This window comes from Copadichromis virginalis, linkage group LG8 (assembly GCF_057382275.1).
Source record: "Copadichromis virginalis isolate Kocher_CV1m ecotype Utaka linkage group LG8, C_Virginalis_male_GT1.1, whole genome shotgun sequence".
In the NCBI taxonomy this organism is placed as follows: Eukaryota; Metazoa; Chordata; class Actinopteri; order Cichliformes; family Cichlidae; genus Copadichromis; species Copadichromis virginalis.
Window position 1 is genome coordinate 31,720,159 of NC_140625.1, and position 18,882 is coordinate 31,739,040.

At 47.1% G+C, this 18,882-nt stretch overlaps 3 protein-coding genes across 3 annotated transcripts in view; 1 reads left to right on the forward strand and 2 right to left on the reverse strand.

Moving 5' to 3' along the window:
* Positions 1–899: 899 nt before the first annotated feature.
* atad1b (ATPase family AAA domain containing 1b) lies at positions 900–5,668 on the forward strand. The gene is made up of 10 exons (XM_085467126.1): positions 900–1,001; positions 2,211–2,402; positions 2,484–2,582; positions 2,720–2,840; positions 2,965–3,165; positions 3,448–3,554; positions 3,681–3,770; positions 3,847–3,897; positions 4,312–4,442; positions 4,531–5,668. The coding sequence occupies exons 2-10, from the start codon at positions 2,229–2,231 to the stop codon at positions 4,649–4,651; spliced, it is 1,095 nt and encodes a 364-aa protein (XP_085323252.1). The 5' UTR covers positions 900–1,001; positions 2,211–2,228; the 3' UTR covers positions 4,652–5,668.
* Positions 5,669–6,210: 542 nt separating this feature from the next.
* minpp1b (multiple inositol-polyphosphate phosphatase 1b) lies at positions 6,211–10,006 on the reverse strand. The gene is made up of 7 exons (XM_085467117.1): positions 9,276–10,006; positions 8,881–9,072; positions 8,603–8,803; positions 8,325–8,422; positions 7,889–8,019; positions 7,533–7,666; positions 6,211–7,198 (listed from the first exon to the last, which is right to left on the reverse strand). The coding sequence occupies exons 1-7, from the start codon at positions 9,817–9,819 to the stop codon at positions 6,945–6,947; spliced, it is 1,554 nt and encodes a 517-aa protein (XP_085323243.1). The 5' UTR covers positions 9,820–10,006; the 3' UTR covers positions 6,211–6,944.
* An 8,408-nt stretch (positions 10,007–18,414) lies between these two features.
* The window catches only part of LOC146704079 (leukocyte cell-derived chemotaxin-2-like), a 1,400-nt gene continuing 932 nt past the window's right edge, over positions 18,415–18,882 (reverse strand). Inside the window, exons 3-4 of the mRNA XM_085467139.1 lie at positions 18,809–18,882; positions 18,415–18,721 (exon numbers count right to left, since the gene is read on the reverse strand). The exon at positions 18,809–18,882 is cut by the window's right edge and continues 78 nt beyond it. Of these exons, the coding sequence (XP_085323265.1) occupies positions 18,555–18,721; positions 18,809–18,882 (241 nt within the window). The 3' untranslated portion in view covers positions 18,415–18,554. The remainder of the gene's footprint in view (positions 18,722–18,808) is intronic.

The window sequence follows — 18,882 nt, forward strand, 5'->3', positions numbered from 1 at the left end:
GTTACATAATGCAGCATGCCGTCCCAGCAGAGGATGGAGTCCGGTTCCAGCAGAGTTTCAGTCCGTTTCAGCAGTTTTAAGGAGCTGAAACGACGTGAACATGCTGCTGAAACTGAAAAGTTGCGTTTTTCCACAGAAGCGTCTCGTGCAGGCAGCAGAGCTTCGGCGGAGCCACAGCGGCCCCTGGTGGACAGACGTCGGCGCGGAGATGCGTTCTCACATTCACATTTTTTCTGTAAACTCTTGTCTATGTTTGTTGTTTGCGAATTAATCACGTTTGCGTAACTTTTATTAATCAAAATGTGAAAAATTCATATTCATTATTTACAATACAATTATTACAATCAAAACTGCGCACGACAAACATAGATGTTTACATCAGCGCTGTAATTTGCACTAATCAACCGAACACTACTGTTATAACTTGCACATTACTTTTCTCAGTTTATATATACTAACTTACATGTTACATGTCTACTTGTCAATGAATAGGTACAATACATAATCTGTACTTTTCTAATTATTCTAAATATTCTTAACTATTTAAGCATCTTTCGGTATCCTGCTCATTTTGCACACTCCAGCCTTGGTTTGCCACTTATCTGTACTCTAACTTTAATAACTGTACAGTACTCTGTTTCGGTAACTATTTCCTATTTTACTGCAGGGCAACCTGCACGTGGCGAATAAAGCTTTGATTGATTGATTGATAACTCTTGTCCATGATGGAAATATGTAAAAAGTTTGTGTTTCTGTTCTATATCCTGTTCTGTTTGTATATGTGCTTTCTTGCTGCTTTTACAACCACATTTCCCCCTGTGGGACAATTAAAGGATTATTCTATTCTATTTTATTCTATTCTAGGTCACTACGTGTTTCGATTTTGCCTGCAGGGGGCGCAGCAGAGTCGTGAGTTAAATAAAACGTAGAAGACGACGAGAATCCACATCCGGCTGTCACTGCCGTGCCGCAAAGGAAGAGCCAAAGGAATATCTGGACAGGTGAGCGTGATTCTACCTGACAGATGAGCCAGTTCCGCCCGGCTCCTCTGCTACAGGTGCCGGTGCTGCCGGTGCTCTTCGACGGAGACTCGCGTGTCTTTATCCGCTCGGAACCGCTCCGTGAGGCCCTGCAGCTTCGAAGGTCAAGCTAATGCTAAAGCTAGTCCTTTCGGTTTTACCGTGTGAGCACCGCGGGGTCCAGACTGTGTCCGGTTTTTAAAGATAAGTTAGAAGTTCCGGACCGTCAGGTGTTTGTTTTCCAGAGCAGCAGGTCTGACTCTGAGCTCAGGTGTAGACGATTATAACTCACGTATGAATATGTATGACCTGAGGTCAGCTTTCAGCCTCGCGCTGAGAGAAGGATGAACTGTGTTCAACCTCAGCTAAACCGCATCACCTGTACGTCAGCGATGCTGTTAGTTATAGCTTATTTTCCCATAAAGTCCACTACAGAATAGCTGTTGTCATGCGCAGTTATGCCTCCGTTTGCAACCACGTGATTGAAACCATACGAAGGATAAAAGAGCTTTGTTGTCCCACAGGGACGTTTGTCCTGGACAAACAGTCCAGCAACATGAGCAAAAATACAGTGCTGTCATACAACTCTGGCAAACATTTATGTGCACCGCCATCTTTAAACCGTTTTGCAGCTGCTTGCTCTGTAACCTCTGCGTAAAAACCAGACAGACCTCATAAACCATTGTAGCTGCCAGAAACCAAGACGTGACCTGATGTAACAACGTTCACATTTCATCATTGATTAAGAGAATTGTATTTCTGAGCCGCCAGACTCTGAAAAATGGCTGATTTCCAGGACCTTTAATCAGGGTCGATCACCAGGCTGAAAATCCAGCGGTTTTCAGTTTAACTACTCACAGAGTCAGCGGGAGAAGATGATCCAGCCGGCAGTGACGGTCCCTGCACCGAAACCTCAGCCCTGAGCATTTATTCCACCTGAGTGATGGGAGGCCACATCCACCAGACTCCATTTCAAATTTGGGCTGTTTAGCATTTCTGTAACATTCTTTCCTCAAACATCACATCATGACTGAAGGCCAGCAGCTGTTTGGACCAAACCCCCTTTAAAAACCTGCCACTTTAAGCTCCTCCTGCTCCTCCTCAGAGAAACTCCGTTAGTTCAGGAGGTCTTTGTGTTCACCTGGCGCTCAGGTGTCATACCTGCTGATGACTTCTTCGTTTGTGTGGCAGGAGCTGCTGAGCGCGACGATGGTGCTGAGGGAGGTCCCGGCCGAGAACATCGCCCGTCCTCTGGGCAGGAACGAGGTCATCGGCCTCCTTTTCCGCCTCACCATATTCGGCGCTGTCACCTACTTCACCATCAAGTGGATGGTGGACGCCATTGACCCCACTAGGAAGCAGAAGGTGGAGGCTCAGAAACAGGTAAGAGCAAGCGAGCAGCTGCATGTTTGATCTTCACAGGTGGCTCGGTCTCTGATTGGTTCCTGGTTTGGTGTCTTTCAGGCCGAGAAGCTGATGCGTCAGATTGGCGTTAAAAACGTGAAGCTGTCGGAGTACGAGATGAGCATCGCCGCTCACCTGGTGGACCCGCTGAGCATGCAGGTAACGCCTCGTGTTGTTAAACTGAAGCTGTTAGAAACTCCTAAAAGCTTGCCCGCCGACGGCGGCGCCACGAGGAAACGGGAAGCGCGTGTGGTTTCTGTACCTGCATGTCACATACACCTTCTCCCTGCATGCAGATCACCTGGAGGGACATCGCAGGTCTGGACGAGGTCATCACCGAGTTAAAGGAGACGGTCATCCTACCTGTTCAGAAGAGACACCTGTTCCTGGGATCCAGGCTGCTGCAGCCCCCCAAAGGTCAGAGGTCATTCACCTGCGTCCTGTTTTAGAGTCGTCAATAAAGCTTTATACAGAAGGGAGCAAGGAAGGAAAGGAAATAAGGAAACGTGAAGGTAAAATCTGAACATGGTCTTTGTAACAGGCGTACTGCTGTACGGACCTCCGGGATGTGGGAAAACACTGATCGCTAAGGCAACGGCAAAAGAGGCGGGGTTTCGTTTCATCAACCTGCAGCCGAGCACACTGACGGACAAATGGTACGGAGAGTCCCAGAAACTCGCTGCCGCTGTGTTCTCATTGGCTGTCAAACTGCAGCCAGCGATCATCTTCATCGACGAGATAGGTGACGAACGCACACACACGCGCACACACACACACGCGCGCGCACGCACACACACAAGCGCACACGAACGCACACGCACGCGCACACACGAACACGCACGCACACACACACGCGCACGCACACACACACACACACGCGCACGCACACGCGCACGCACACACACACACGCGCACACACACACGCACACACACACACGCGCACGCACACAAAGAGTGAAAGCTGAGCCGGAGAATAGAAAAAGTAGAAACGAGAGTAAAGACCTCGCCGCCCGCGTGTTTGCAGACTCGTTCCTGCGGAGCCGCTCCAGCTCGGATCATGAAGCCACCGCCATGATGAAGGCCCAGTTCATGAGTCTGTGGGACGGACTGGACACGGACCACCACTGCCAGGTATGCACACCTGTCTGTCACATGACCTCAGCGGTGACGGGGTGTTTCCTTTTAGTAAAGATGTTTCCACATGTTTGTGTCACAATGACCTGAGGAGGGCGGGGCCACTGTGCGTGTCTGTGTCAGGTGGTCATTATGGGCGCCACCAATCGCCCCCAGGACCTGGACTCTGCCATCCTGCGGAGGATGCCCACCAGGTTCCACATCAACCAGCCTGTACGTGACTTTCAAAATAAAAGCCTCAGAAGTCTTAAAAGCAGGGGGCGTGCTGATGGTGTGTTTGTCCCCGCAGAGCGTGAGGCAGCGCGAGCAGATCCTCGGGCTGATCCTGGAGAACGAGAGGGTGAGCGCACGAGTCACGTGACCTTGTCATCATTCTGCAGCGCTTTACGACAGTCCTTCTTCTTTTACTCGTTTAATGGACGTCAGCACAGGAAATGAGAGAAAAGGAAAAGAACAAACACACAAAACAAGTTTGGCAAAGGGAAGACATGTAGGGGAAAGGAAGCAAGGAAATGATGGAAGGAAGGAGGATGGGGTTGTAGGAAATGGACTGGAAATGGGGAAGGACACAAAAGGATGGAATAAGGAAGGTAGGAACAAAGGAAAGGAGGAAAGGGAAAAACGGATAAAGGTTGAAGGAAGGTTGGCAAGGAGGGGGAGAAGGAAGGAAACAAGGAAGGAAAAGAAGCCGATGGGAAGGAGGGCGGGTCGACGGACTCGAGCTCGCAGCGACCGATCTGTTTTCTCTTCACAGGTAGACTCATCGATTAGCCTCAGCGACATCGCCAAGGAAACAGAGGGTTTCTCAGGAAGTGACCTCAGAGAGATGTGTCGTGATGCGGCGCTGCTGTGTGTCCGCGACTTCGTCCACGCTGAGAACGACAGGTGGGCGTCCAGGTGTTTCTGTTGAGGTGATCAATAACAGTGACGGTTCGCTCAGGTGAGGTTTCAGTGTCGGGTTTCTCTCTCGCAGCCTTCCAGATGACATCATCCGCCCGATCCATCAGGATGACCTGCGGCGCGCCATTGTCAAAATGAGGAAGTCCAAGACCGCGGGTGGAGCCGGCGCCCTGCTGCACGCCGCTCTGGACTGAACACGCCTGGATCACACGATGACCTCAGCTCAGCCTGCAGCCGCCGCCCCTCACGCTGACATGCCACTGCTTCCTGCTTGTCCTTCAGTCAGCTGATTGGCTGACGGTGGCGGGCTTTTCTTTTTTTCTTCTTTTTTTTTAAGAATCCCGAAATCCAAAATAAAAGCTGTTTGTCAGAGCTCGCTGTCACGCGTCCGCGCCGCCGGCTCCCAAGCTTCCCCCTTTACAAAACGCTCTCATCCCGGCGCCTGAAGCTGCTGACATCGTGGACACACGCGGCGGCCATCAGGCCTCGTCGTGACAAAATGTCTGACGCCAGATGGCAGGAATAGCGTCTGACTATGGGGGGAGGGATGAGATGGCGGTGAGGCACGTTAAGTTTTTCAGGCATATGACAGCGTTCTGCGTCTCCTCGCCGTTTGTTGGGTGTGAAATTGTGAGGAAAGATGGCGGTTGGGTTCAAACAAGCCGTTGCAGCGAGGCGTTTAAACTCGACGCCTGTCACACAGAGGGCTTCTACAGCAGGCTTTTATTGTGAAAATCCTCCCAAATAGAGTATAAGAAACCCACCAATAATCAATCTGATGAACAATAAGTTTACAGGTGTGAAGCACAAACGGCGAGCTTCAGCCGCTTAAACGCGATTCAAGCTGCTTTGATGAAATGACGTCGTTATTGAAACTTTGACTCCGAAACACGACGCGGACGCTTTGATCCGTTTACAGTGTAAATAAACAAACGTGGCGCTGATGGCGTTTCAGGGGAACGCTTCTTTTCATCAAGTGTACTTTATTTGTAGTTTGTTTTTTTTATTTGTAGTTTTTAAGCTGAGCTGGTTTCTGTTAATCCTCAGAGCTCGCAGTCGTAACAGAAACAGGAAGGCGTCAGATTTTCACATTAAAAGACCGATGAACTTCCTGATAACACTGAATCATCGTTTCATCAGACGCAGGATTTTTTACTCAGTGTGTTGTTGCCTGTTTAAGTTATCATGTAATAAAGTGGCCAAAACAACAACATGTGACTTTTTCATTCATGCGGTTCTGAGGAAAAATGTTATGAAGTCTATTTCTTTATTTTATCAAAAATAAATTTGTCAAACATTAAAGTGTAGTTACGATGGAGGAGTTTCTTTAAACGTTAAATAATAAAGCTTTTTATTGAAAAAATAAATGACCCACGTTATAACTGCAGAAGCCACGCTTCGAAAAGAGGAAAACTTTATGGACGACAACAGATCCGCTGAATTTTGTACGTTTGCAATAAAACCATTAAAGCCGCTGTTACCAAGAGACGACGTTTGACCAGCTCGGACATCAGGACACGATTCTCACGTCAACAGTTCAAAGCTCTCCTTTGTAATCTGAACAATTTGTTTTCATTAATATTTCACATAAAATTACACAAAGTGAATTTTTAGAGGAACATTTGAAAATAAAGAATTTGTTTTGAGTAATAAAGAAGTAAAACAGTTTTCTACAGTTTCTTTGGTTCGAGCTGCTGTTTGGAAGTGTAACAGTGAACTTTGACTTTAAATAAGACACTTTGTTCTGTTTTGATGGTGAACTTTTTTTTTATTAAAGCTTTAAATGAAAAACCTTTGGATGAAGATTCAGAAAATAAATAAAAATAAAAAAAAAATACCCAAAAAGTTTTTGGCACAAAGTTGAAACATTTTTCACCCTGAACAAATCAAAGATTAAAATAAATAAAGTCAAAATGATTCAGATCTCAGCCCGACACCCTGACCTGGACTCACAATTTGTAAAAGACTTTTATTGTGAAAATCCTGGTAGAAAGAAAATCAACCACCGAAAAAATAAATTAAAGCTGAAGCTTCTCTGGCATAACTGAGACTAAAGGTGGAGGCAGGGGAAGGAGGGCACCCGCCCTCCGTCACGTTTACCTGCAGTTTAACCTTCACACTTCCTGCTGACCCGAGAACATCAAAGCACATTTCACGTTTAACTTTTACCCAGAAACACTCTGTACAAACAGAGGAGCCGCCCCCTGCTGGTCATTGGAAGGACTGCAGGCTGACGGAATCGTGTCCATCGTTTATCTACAGTCTGTGTCAGACTCCCTAAGTCAGACTTTGAGCGAACGAAAGGAAGAAGCTGGCCAATCAGAGCTCAGGTCCAGACATCTTCATGAGTTACATGACGTCTTTCTCCTGCTTCAAACGTCTGAACTGGGAAAAATTCTAGTGCGTGACTGGACGCTTGTTGTCAGGGGGTGGGGCTCCATGCCCCCAGGTTAGCAGGTGTGTTAGGCTTACAGTCCTCTGTCCCTCTCAGAGCTCCGTGTTGGGCGCTCGGCCCACCGCCCTCCCCTCGCACTCTCTATGGAAGTCGCAGCCGTCCAGCAGGTGGCGGTACGTTGCCCGGACGTCACGGTACAGCGGCGCATCCTCCGCCTCCAGCCCGGGGAATCGAACTGGCGACTCATTGACAAGTAGCTGCAGCCGTGGGCCTCGCTGGCAGTCGTACAGCACGAACAGCAGGTTGGCGGCGTATGGCACAATGAGACTGGTCCGGAAACGGCGACCTGCAAGACGCCATAGGGAGACTTCCTGTTAGAGCGAGACTCATGAAACAGCAGATTGTGGCTGTGACAATGATGTCATGATGATGTCACGCCACTCTCCAGAATGTTCTGTAGTCTGAACATCTTGTTTTAAATTTAAGGACTTTACGAGTGAACGTTTGGGAACATTGAATACATTCATATTTCTGGAGAATCACGTCTCAGGACATACAAGTGCAGTTCCTGGAGGACTGAGGATGACAACGACGGCGTTTTTGTGTGTTGTGTCAATGAAAACAAGAAAAACTTGTTCTGCTCTCTGATTGGATGCTATGTTAGAGGTGGCGCTTCTTACCATGCTGTGAGTCGTAGTTGGTGGCAGTGGGTGGAGTTTGGTCCTTGTAGAGTCCCAGCAGAGAGAGGAGGGGGAGGAGCGTCTCAGCATGACCCACCAAGATGGAGGCGGGCTCTGGGGACGCGTCAGTGGACCTGACGGAGACACGATCGGTTCAATCAGTGATCGATCAAACCAAACGATTGGTGACGGCAATCGGAGCTCAGAAACGAGCACAGCCGCTCGGGAGCCATGTTGAAGCGGCTTTGGGTGGTTTTTACGAAGCATCACCTAAATGAGCTTCGCTAGTTGAAAACCACCTTCAGAGCTGAAAAACACGCCAACAAACAAACAACGATCGCAGGGGCCCCACCCACCTGCGAGGACGACCGGCTCTGTCCAGCGTCCTGAAGACGTGATGGAAGAGCGGGCAGCTGGACAGGCTGTTGATCTCGTGGCCGTGCGAACGCTTCCAGTACTGCTTCAAGTCCGACTTGTACTCCAACACCTGCAGACGGCGAGTGGGGAGAGGAAACCCACGGACCAATCAGAGAGCCGTAAACACTTATGAGCCATTTGATCGCTTTACCATCGACAACCTGACCTGAGAGCCATCTGCAGCATCACTAATCAATAATGGATAATGGATTGCATTTATATGCGCTTTACAGTGCCACTATTCACTCCCTCTCACATTCACACACTGGTGGAGGCAGCTACAGTGCAGTACAATGCACGCAGATCAGTGCAGATCAGGTCCTCTCAGCTGTCTTACTGATCCCGGATCAGCCCCGGAATAACGCGGAACGTTACCTTTGCGTCGCTCTCGTCAAACAGGAAGCACCACGGCGAGTGCACGTTTTTGATGGAGAGCTCGTACGAGCACAAGAAGAACGCCGCCTCCAGCAGATCTACAGGAGGCACAGAGGGACAATCTTCATCACACAAAAAACACCGCCCCCTGTGGGACAGGAAGTCCACAGAGCGGCATATGGAGAAATTTTAAAAAGCTTAACTGCATCATGGGAGATGTAGTGTGTGTGTGTGTGTGTGTGTGTGTGTGTGTGTGTGTGTGTGTGTGTATAAGAGACCTGGTGTGAGTCGGTGGTGAGGAAGGCCCAGCCTGTCGGCCATCCTCCTCCTCACTCCCTCCATCTCCTCGCCATGTTTGAACTTCTCCACCTCCAGCAGCGCCGTGCGGTTGTTCTCCACGCCCTCCACATAACCACGGCAACGGTCAAAGAAACGCATCAACTCATCGTCCACCTCGTGGCTGTACTCCGGCTCGCCATCTGCCCAAACACAAAGGTCAGAGGTCAGGCTCAAGGACTCACGTTATCGAGAAAGCCTCTGGGGTGGTGAGACTCACCGTGGCATCCCCAGCGGCGCTGCAGCCCCTCCTGAAACGCCTCCACGCTGCTCACGCAGCGATGCTTCGAGCTGGTCAGGAAGCGCACCCTCCTCTTCCTCACACTCTCCTCGGACAGCAGAGATGGGAACACAGACGCCAGGCGGCTCGCCAGCTGACGCAGGTCATCCCGGCCCTTCATCACCAGCTGACCTGAGGAGCATCATCATCATCATCATTATCAGGGTCGGTCATACGCTCTGAGGTCACATGGTCCCCCTCACGCATTACGTTACTAACAGTACACGATTAGGATGATGTATTCAAGTATTTATTTAGGCATTTAAGTATTCGAGTACTTATTCATGTTAATATATTCATGTATACATGTTCTGTACTGACGGTCGCGGGCTCACCGTCCATGTCCTCGGTGTACCACGCCTCCCAGCGGTTCCGGATCTCCTGCAGCCAGCTCTCAGATCCGCCGGAGGCCCTGGAAGCTTCGGTCCGGACCATCTCGCTCAGTTTCCGGATCCTGCGGATGTTCTTAAGGGTCGGGTAGCGGCTGCCGTGTCGGATGACGGCGGTGAGGTGGACCGGGGAGCATTGCTCGGCCGGGGGCGGTCTCAGGACCGAAGGGTCCGCGGACAGAGGGTCCCGCAGCAGGTGCGGGTTCACCTCCTCGTACCGGGTCTTGGTGCCGAAGTACCCGGCGATGTGCGGGATGTCCGGGACCGACAGGGAGGCGAAGGACAGGCGGGGCACGAGCAGACCCAGACTGGCCAGCAGCACACCTCCAGCGGGGTGAAACACGGAGAACATGTCGGCGGGGACCGGAGAACTGAGCCGGGGAGACAGACGGGGTCCACCTGCTTCCGCCTTTCTTGCTTTGTTGATGTTCCGGGTTTGTGTGACCTTTAACCTCCTGTTTTTCCGGTGTGCGGGCCGACCAAAAAGCATCCGCGAGGTTTAAAATTCAACATTTTTCGTTAAACTTCAACTTCGATGAAAAGTTGAGTTATGTAAAAAAAAAACTGCCGGAACTAATTTAGTGGTTAAAAAAAGAAGAAGAAAAAGGTTTTACCCTCTGAAGCTTCAAATTCAACACATCAATATAGAGAGGCACAATACAGCTTCCGCTTAACGGAAGCCAAAATAAAAGCCCTAACCGGTTTGTCTCTTTCAAAGTAAAAGCTTAAATGACAACAGGAAATGCATTTTACTCAAAATCGACATGAACTTTTTTTTTTAACTAATAAAATAATAATAAAACAATTTAAAGAATCAGAATTTGTAGCTGATGAAGTTATGGAAATAGTTATTTTTCTGTATGGACACACTGATCCTAAATCAGGGGTCATTTTAAATGGTGGGCCACAGACAGCCCGCTTTGACCTAAAGTGGGCCGGACCAGTAAAACTTCCTGTCACTGTAAATTAGTTAAATATTTAACTGTTTTTCTGCATGTTGAAGAAAAAGCTGCTGTGACACAGAACGAAATCTGACAGCCGGTGTCCTGCAGGTTTTAGATCTCACCCTGGGTCAGCACACCTGAATCACATGATTAGTTCATTACAAGGCCTCTGGAGAACTTCAGGACAAGAACTTTATTTAAACAATTTTGAGTCAGAGTTTTGATAAAAGTCTTATTTTAATGGATTTATTACTTTAGTAGTGAGAACACACATGAAGTTTAAGGACAAGTTTGAAGCCTTTTGTCCTCCACGATGGAAAATCAATGAAAACAAAAAACTTTATCCAGCTGCTAAGTTCATAAACTCTGCTCTCAGCTTAGCTCAGTGTCCTGTGTCACTGAAATGAAGAGAGATGTTGCTTGTTTTACGTTTTCACTCGTGTGAACACTGCTCAGATACACACCTGTCCTGTGAGGAGAACACAGGTGGGGTTTAAAGCTTTAACAGACTCCTACACCTGTTTTCCTCCACAACAGTGACAGGAATCCTCAGTGACCACACCGACTGAGGCCTCATCCACATCGCTCCTCTCCCCTGATGATAACAAATGTGGTTTTCAGTTACAGACATCACTAAGTAGAAACACAATATAATTTCATACTTAGAAAACAGGAAATACTTTGTATCAATAGGTAACTTCACATCCGAGCAGACAAGTATCACATGTGGAGTTCCCCAAGGTTCCATCTTGGGACCCCCTCTGTTTAACATTTACATGCTCCCACTGGCACAGATTATAAACAACAACAAAATAAACTACCACAGCTATGCAGATGACACACAAATATATATCACAATGTCACCAGGAGACCGAGGCCCTGTACAGGCTCTTGGTAAATGCATTGAGGAAATTAATGACTGGTTGTGCCACAATTTTCTCCAGCTAAACAAAAACAAAACTGAGGTAATAGTCTTTGGCACCAAAGAAAAACGATTACAGGTCACCAGAGAACTTCAATCTATACATCTAAAAACCACAAACCAGGCGAGAAATTTGGGTGTAGTGATGGATGCAGACCTAAACTTAGAAAAACACATTAAGACAATAACAAAGTCAGCTTACTATCACCTCAAGAATATATCAAGGATAAAAGATCTGATGTCTCAAGAGGACCTGGAAAAACTAGTCCATGCATTCATCTTTAGTAGGCTTGATTACTGTAACAGCATCTTTACAGGTCTACCTAAAAAATCAGTCAGACAACTACAGCTCATTCAGAACTCTGCTGCTCGAGTCCTCACTAAGACCAAAAAAGTGGACCACATCAGTCCAGCTCTGAGGTCTTTACACTGGCTGCCTGTCCGTCAGAGGATAGACTTTAAAGTCCTGATGCTGGCCTATAAAGCTCAGAATGGTTTAGGACCAAAATACATCAGTGACCTCCTGACCCAGTATGAACCATCCAGATCCCTCAGGTCATCTGGATCCGGTCTTTTATCAGTTCCCAGAGTCAGAACCAGACACGGAGAAGCTGCATTCAGCTTTTATGCTCCTTATATCTGGAACAAACTCCCAGAAAGCCTCAGATCAGCTGAAACACTCAGTTTATTTAAATCCAGGTTGAAGACTCACCTGTTCTCAGCTGCATTTGAATAAAGCACCAAATCCACACTTTAAGCTTAAATTTCAAAACTTACACTAACTACTGATCTTATCTATTTCTGATTTTATCTGTTTTGATTTTATATACTGTTTTGTTTGTTTGTTTGTTTGTTTGTTTGTTTGTTTGTTTGTTTGTTTGTTTGTTTGTTTGTTTGTTTGTTTGTTTGTTTGTTTGTTTGTTAAGTGGGTTTAGAGCTCTGGGTAGCTCCCCAGCTGGGTCTAGACTGGGTCTAGAGAGTATTTTAAATTCAGGGAATTTAAAATAGAAAGTAGCTCGTCCACAGAAGGACTGGTAGCTCCCCTTACGATAAGGGTTCAGGTCGCGCGAACAGGTGTGAAATGTGTGTGTTTAGTTAGTTTGTTTGCTTGTTTTAATCAATTTTAAATCATGCTTTTTATTTGTTCTTGTTTCTAATGTCTCTGTAAAGCACTTTGAATCACCTTGTTGTTGAATTGTGCTATACAAATAAATTTGCCTTGCCTTGTGTAAATGAAATGTACCATGTGGCTGTACGCTTGTGTGCTCTGATCATCGCATCGACTTACCTGAGCTCCGTGTTTCCATTCAGGGCTCTGCAACGCTCAGCACAGAGGAGCTGTTGTTGTTGAACCTTATTTGAGTCATAACATCCAAACGTTGCCAGGCAGGGAAAATGGTGACGGGGGACCAGCAGTGTTCTGCTGCCCTTCATATTTCCAATCACACAGCGAACTGTTTCCAGAATCATCACATGACACGGTCGGTAACCGAGCCTTCAAACATCACCACACGCGTCGTCAACAAAGCCTCGATTCCCGGATTATTTGAAACGCTTCGAAGCCTCGGCACAGAAGGACATTGCTAATAACTATGTGGTGGGCCGTAAATTTGACAACGCCTAAAGATCATCAACATCAGAACGTGTTTGTTGTGAGTATTCAGGCCATCACCGTTGAACCATTCCAGCATTACCAGTAATCCCAGTCAGACTGGTCAGCAGGTATACTGGGAGTGTTCTGAGTGCACGGCGGCACAGACCGGACTCATGCTGTGGAGAAAGAAGCAGCAGGTTCAGCTTCCTGCTGAATCCTGCAGCTCTGCACACCACCTGGTCTGATGGACACAAAGCAGCACAAACTCCACCTGGATGAACAGGAAGCAGGAAGTTTAATGTTCCTGCTGTTTGAACAGTATGATGGGATGTCTATCTCAGATGGCCCCGCCCCTCCCTGAGCCTGGTTCTGCTGGAGGTTCTTCCTGTAAAAAGGGAGTTTTTCCTTCCCACTGTTGCCAAAGTGCTGCTCATAGGGGGTCATCTGGTTGATGGGGTTTTCTCTGTTTTTGTGATTTGGTGCTACATTAATAAAAATGAATTGAAGTGAAGGGTAGCTATCACTGGGTCCCCGTGTGTAACCGACAGTGATGGAATAACAGCGTTACTAACGGCCTTCCCATGTTTATATTAACATATTAACATTAACACCGCAAGGTCAAAGTTCTGTTTTATGTTACATGAATACATCTTTGTTTGAGTTTTCTTTGCGTCACAGAGCTTGTTCTGCTGAAACTGCCCCTCACAGAGTGTGTGAGTGATACTGATAACTGTCTGTGAAGGTTCTCAGTCATCCAGGTCATCGTAGCAAGCTCCTTTGATACTGATAACTACCACCGTTTGAGCAGATGACATTCAACTAAACCCCAAGTTGTTTCTCAGCTGCAGATCCCAAACAGGTGCTTAAACTCAATAAAAAGTTGGATGGTTGACAACTTTCTCCAACCTAACGACATCAGGAACCTGACGTCCTGTAATCGTGGACGGACACTAAGAGACAAAACATTTACCACAGACTCTGGAACTCTGTCCCGCTGAGCCTGAGATCTGTGAACTCTCTTTCAAGAAACAAACAAAGAAACAACGTTTGATTAACCTTTTTTAACGCTTTGGTATTTTGTTGTGAAGCACTTTGTGATTATCTTGAAAGGTGCTACATAAATGTAGCCACACAGTACACAATTACTGGGGTTCTGTCAGGATCCCGGGGCAGTCATGGACTGGTGATATTATATGTATTTTTGGTGTTGCTGCTGCTCTTCTCCATGCTTGTAGATGTGAGTGTGTGTGTATGGGTGCAGGTGTGTATGAACACTGGTTTACAGGCGCCTTCAGGCCTGGTGGGTGTGGCCCTGCTAGGGGACTGGCCACACCCAAAGCTACACACCTGCCGCTGATCAGGGCTACATAGGAGAGTCTTGGAGCTCCCGGGATCATTTCGTGAGACTTCCTGTCAGTTCTCCAGCTGGTCTGTTTGTGTGAGCCTACCTGTGTCGTTGAGGGTACTAACGGCTGCCTCTGTTTTTCCCAGGAGGATTGCTGGAACTAGAGGGCAGCAGACACACGAGCACAAACACTGGGAGAAGACACGGAGTGGAAGTCGGGAACACACGGGGATGTATTATTGTGTGTACAGTTTTCACTGTAAATAAAGAGCACTGTTTGCATCGCAGAGTACCGCGACTGGGTCCTCCTTTCCCCACATCCCCACGGTCTAACATGCCAAACCGTGACAGGTTCTTAATGTGCAGTTTTTATTGTCAATGACGACAGCAGCCACATGGACTTGTACTGAATGCAGACAATGGCCGCCCTGCGCTGCACATGCAGGTCCTTTGCATCAACCATTTCAGAAATACATCATCTTGTTAAAATACTGACTTGTTACCACTGCATTACAATTATACCAATATGTTTCAACAACTTATGTGCATATTTAACAATTCCTTACCAACAATTTAACTTCTTCACAATGATCCCGTTCCACATCCACACATCAACGTAAACAGGAAGTCCCAAGATGCGTTTCTTGCTAGGTTTTAAGTGTGGTCAAAAAAGGCACTGAAAAATCATGAAGAGGGAGGGCTCACCAACATTTGGTCCATTTATACTGAATGGATACGTAAATATTATAAATCTTCCTTCTGGCTCTATTATAGTGTTGCTAATGGTGACGTTTCTGTTGCTCAGTATGCTACACCTCTTTGTTTTGAACTGTAGCTGCTTGAGTACATGTGAGGGAAATGAGTGTGTGTTCAGATGGTTTGGACATTTGAATCATCTAAATAGAAAAAAGTAGTTAAACCTTTACTCAAAAAGCATCTCTAGACCCAGCAGTCTTAGCTAATTATAGGCCAATCTCCAACCTTCCTTTATATCAAACATCCTTGAAAGAGTAGTTGTCAAACAGCTAACAGATCATCTGCAGAGGTTTATTTGAAGAGTTTCAGTCAGGTTTCAGAGCTCATCACAGCACAGAAACAGCTTTAGTGAAGGTTACAAATGATCTTCTTATGGCCTCTGACAGTGGACTCATCTCTGTGCTTGTCCTGCTAGACCTCAGTGCAGCGTTCGATACTGTCGACCATAATATCCTATTAGAGCGATTAGAACATGCTGTAGGTATTACAGGTACTGCACTGCAGTGGTTTGTATCATATCTATCTAATAGACTCCAGTTTGTGCATGTAAATGGAGAGTCCTCTTCACACACTGAGGTTAATTATGGAGTTCCACAGGGTTCAGTGCTAGGACCAATTCTGTTTACATTATACATGCTTCCCTTAGGCAGCATCATTAGAAGACATAGCATACATTTTCACTGCTAATCAGCTATGTACCACCACCTAAGCAGATTCTTCCTCTGGATGGCATTACCTTGGCCTCCAGTAACACTGTGAGGAACCTTGGAGTCATTTTTGACCAGGACATGTCCTTCAACGCACATATTAAACAAATATGTAAGACTGCGTTCTTCCATTTGTGCAACATCTCTAAAGTTAGAAATATCCTGTCTCAGAGTGACGCTGAAAAACTAGTTCATGCATTTATTACTTCCAGGCTGGACGACTGTAATTCATTATTATCAGGAAGTCCTAAAAACTCCCTGAAAAGCCTTCAGCTGATCCAAAATGCTGCAGCAAGAGTCCTGACAGGGACTAGAAAGAGAGAGCATATTTCTCCTGTTTTGGCTTCCTGTTAAATCCAGGATTCAAAATCCTGCTCCTCACATACAAGGTCTTAAATAATCAGGCCCCATCTTATCTTAATGACCTTGTAGTACCATATCACCCTATTAGAGCACTTCGCTCTCGCTCTGCAGGCCTACTTGTTGTTCCTAGAGTATTTAAAAGTAGAATGGGAGGCAGAGCCTTCAGTTTTCAGGCCCCTCTTCTGTGGAACCAGCTTCCAGTTTGGATTCAGGAGACAGACACTATCTCTACTTTCAAGATCAGGCTTCAAACTTTCCTTTTTGCTAAAGCATATAGTTAGGGCTGGACCAGGTGACCCTGAATCCTCCCTTAGTTATGCTGCAATAGACGTAGGCTGCCGGGGATTCCCATGATGCATTGAGTTTTTCCTTTCCAGTCACCTTTCTCACTCACTATGTGTTCACAGACCTCTCTGCATTGAATCATATCTGTTATTAATCTCTGTCTCTCTTCCACAGCATGTCTTTATCCTGTCTTCCTTCTCTCACCCCAACCAATCACAGCTGATGGCCCCGCCCCTCCCTGAGCCTGGTTCTGCCGGAGGTTTCTTCCTGTTAAAAGTGAGTTTTTCCTTCCCACTGTCGCCAAAGTGCTTGCTCATAGGGGGTCATATGATTGTTGGGTTTTTCTCTGTATCTATTATTGTAGGGTCTACTGTACAATACAAAGCGCCTTGAGGGAACTATTGTTGTGATTTGGCGCTGTGTAAATAAAATTGAACTGAATTAAACTGAAAATTAAATAAAAGTAAACTGAACCTGTAAGTTCAGGTGAGTGAGTTTTAGCACTTACTGCAGCCACTGTGATGGCTTTCGCTGGTTTATGTTGTTTTTTACATTTAAATAAAGATGTTGAGATCTTTTCTTGGCTCTCACTTTTCTCCTCTCCTCCCTCCCCTTATCTTCCCTGCTTAGCCTCTTGTGTCCTTGTCTTGTCTCGTGTGTATTACTTTTCCCTGGAACACTCTCTCACAGTCTGTTCTCTAAAACCTAAAGAAAATTATGGATTTGATCAACTGGTCTCTGAGTGCTATTGACACCCTTTTCTCAACGAGAAGTCTGGGCTCAGGAGAGCCTGAGTGCCCTGGAGGGACTGTCCCTGCCGGATACACAATGGACGGGTGGCAGAACTGGAGGATCATGTGTCTGGCGGGACTGTCAATCGAGGACGCTGAAGATATCTACCTATTCGGAACCATGATAACAGGGTTCATGCTGATCGGAGTTGGCTTGGCCCTGGCTTATCGGAGAATTAAGAGAGCAGAACCGGCTGTTCAACCCCCCCAAGGCTGCCCGCTGGAACTGAAGCGATGGGACGAGGCGCGACCTCTCACAACGAACGCAGCATGGGTAACACCTTGGAGACGCTTACAGCTGCCGTGAAGACTCAAAACAACAACATTGAGCGTATGGTGGGATACATCAGAGAAAGGCCTGCTCAAAATGAGACCCTTGTGCAAAAGTTGGATCACATCGCAGAACGGCTCACTGCAGTTGTGAGGTCTCAAAATCACAAGAATGACAACACCACGGACCAGAAGTTTGATACCATCATGGGGAGGCTCGCGGCTCTCCAACGGGAGATTGAGAGACCAGCGTCAGAGTGTTAAAGAACAGCTTTGAAATTCTCATGAGCTGCTCGCATAAAAGAAAAATCAACAATATCAACATGCGGACAACACGGCGCCAGCTGCACGGGCCCAAGGCTGGAGACGAACAAAAACTCCCTGATAACAACTGTGTGATGACCATTCTTCCCATCCCATGCCAGGCCACCTGGATTGGCTAGCAGACTGTTTACTTAGCCTGATAGGGCGAAGGACACTGTCTCAGCTGAACTATGGACACGCACACACTTACACTGATAAGCACTCACACATCCCCCCTCCCCTTCCAATGCCTTCGATGCTTGTTGCCTCCTGGGAACACGAGGCGAGTCTGGGCTCGCGCTGGAGAGTCGGCACAGTGGCAGGATGGCTGCTGTGTTGCCTGGGATTACTCCTTTCCCCTACCCAACCCTGTTGCTGGTCACGTGCTCTATAATGTTGTGCTGTGGACATTTATGTGCTTTCTGTGCAGAGGAGTTTTTTTGTTTCCTGTTCTCATGCTGTCCTCCTGTAGCCCAGCATGAGTAGAGGTCTCTTTTTTCCTCTTGTACTTTCCCATTGTAGTGTACATTTCAGTGGTTTTTCTGTAATGCATCCATTCTCTGACTTGTATCCCCATGTGATGTCTGTGTTGTGTGTGTAAGGTCGGGGGGCGGGTTCATTCCACTGCAGGGCAACCTGCATGTGGCGAATAAACTTTGAACTTGAACTTAAGCTGAAGCTAGCAGTTAGAGCCACCTGTGTCAACATCCACCTGCCGGTCAAAGTGGCCACACCCCTAATAATGACTGACTTATAACTATAGCTGTTACGAAGCAGCATGTATACAACAGACACTAAAGAAATAAACGGTTTTCAAAGTGTTTTATTGTAGCCAATGTAGCCCATCAGAATCCTTTTATATGGACGAGGAGCTAAAGTTTTCCACCAACATTCAGAGAAAAGCCTCTTTGGTAATGAAGGTTGTCGACGGTGTTTGAAGGTGGATCAGAAGTATGGTGTGGGGTCGCGTTTGTCGCACATCTGGACGTGGATGTGTGAGGTGATTCCCGGATAAACGCTCTGCATGGGCAGCATGGTGCCGATCCTCTGCCCCTTCCTCACCGTTCCTGAGGTTCGGTCCGGCCTCACGTAGAACAGCTTGAAACAAAGACCTGCAGGACGCAAACGCAACGCCTCGATCAGTGAATCAGTACCAGGATCAGTAACTCTGTTAGTGCTGGCTGCGCGTGATGACCCACCCTGTCCTGACAGGTTGATGCCCTCGTTGATGGCTGCCTTACTGGGGTCGGTGTAGACGGTCAGTTTCCCGTTA

Bases quoted from the DNA above. Each gene is read 5' to 3' on its own strand.
- atad1b (XM_085467126.1), top strand. From the start codon at position 2,229: ATGGTGCTGAGGGAGGTCCCGGCCGAGAACATCGCCCGTCCTCTGGGC. The intron at 2,403-2,483 runs GTAAGAGCAAGC...GGTGTCTTTCAG, and splicing joins AGGTGGAGGCTCAGAAACAG to GCCGAGAAGCTGATGCGTCA. The intron at 3,898-4,311 runs GTGAGCGCACGA...TTCTCTTCACAG, and splicing joins TGATCCTGGAGAACGAGAGG to GTAGACTCATCGATTAGCCT.
- minpp1b (XM_085467117.1), bottom strand. From the start codon at position 9,819: ATGCTTTTTGGTCGGCCCGCACACCGGAAAAACAGGAGGTTAAAGGTC. The intron at 9,073-9,275 runs GTGAGCCCGCGA...GATGCTCCTCAG, and splicing joins GTACACCGAGGACATGGACG to GTCAGCTGGTGATGAAGGGC. The intron at 7,199-7,532 runs GTAAGAAGCGCC...GGCGTCTTGCAG, and splicing joins CAACTACGACTCACAGCATG to GTCGCCGTTTCCGGACCAGT.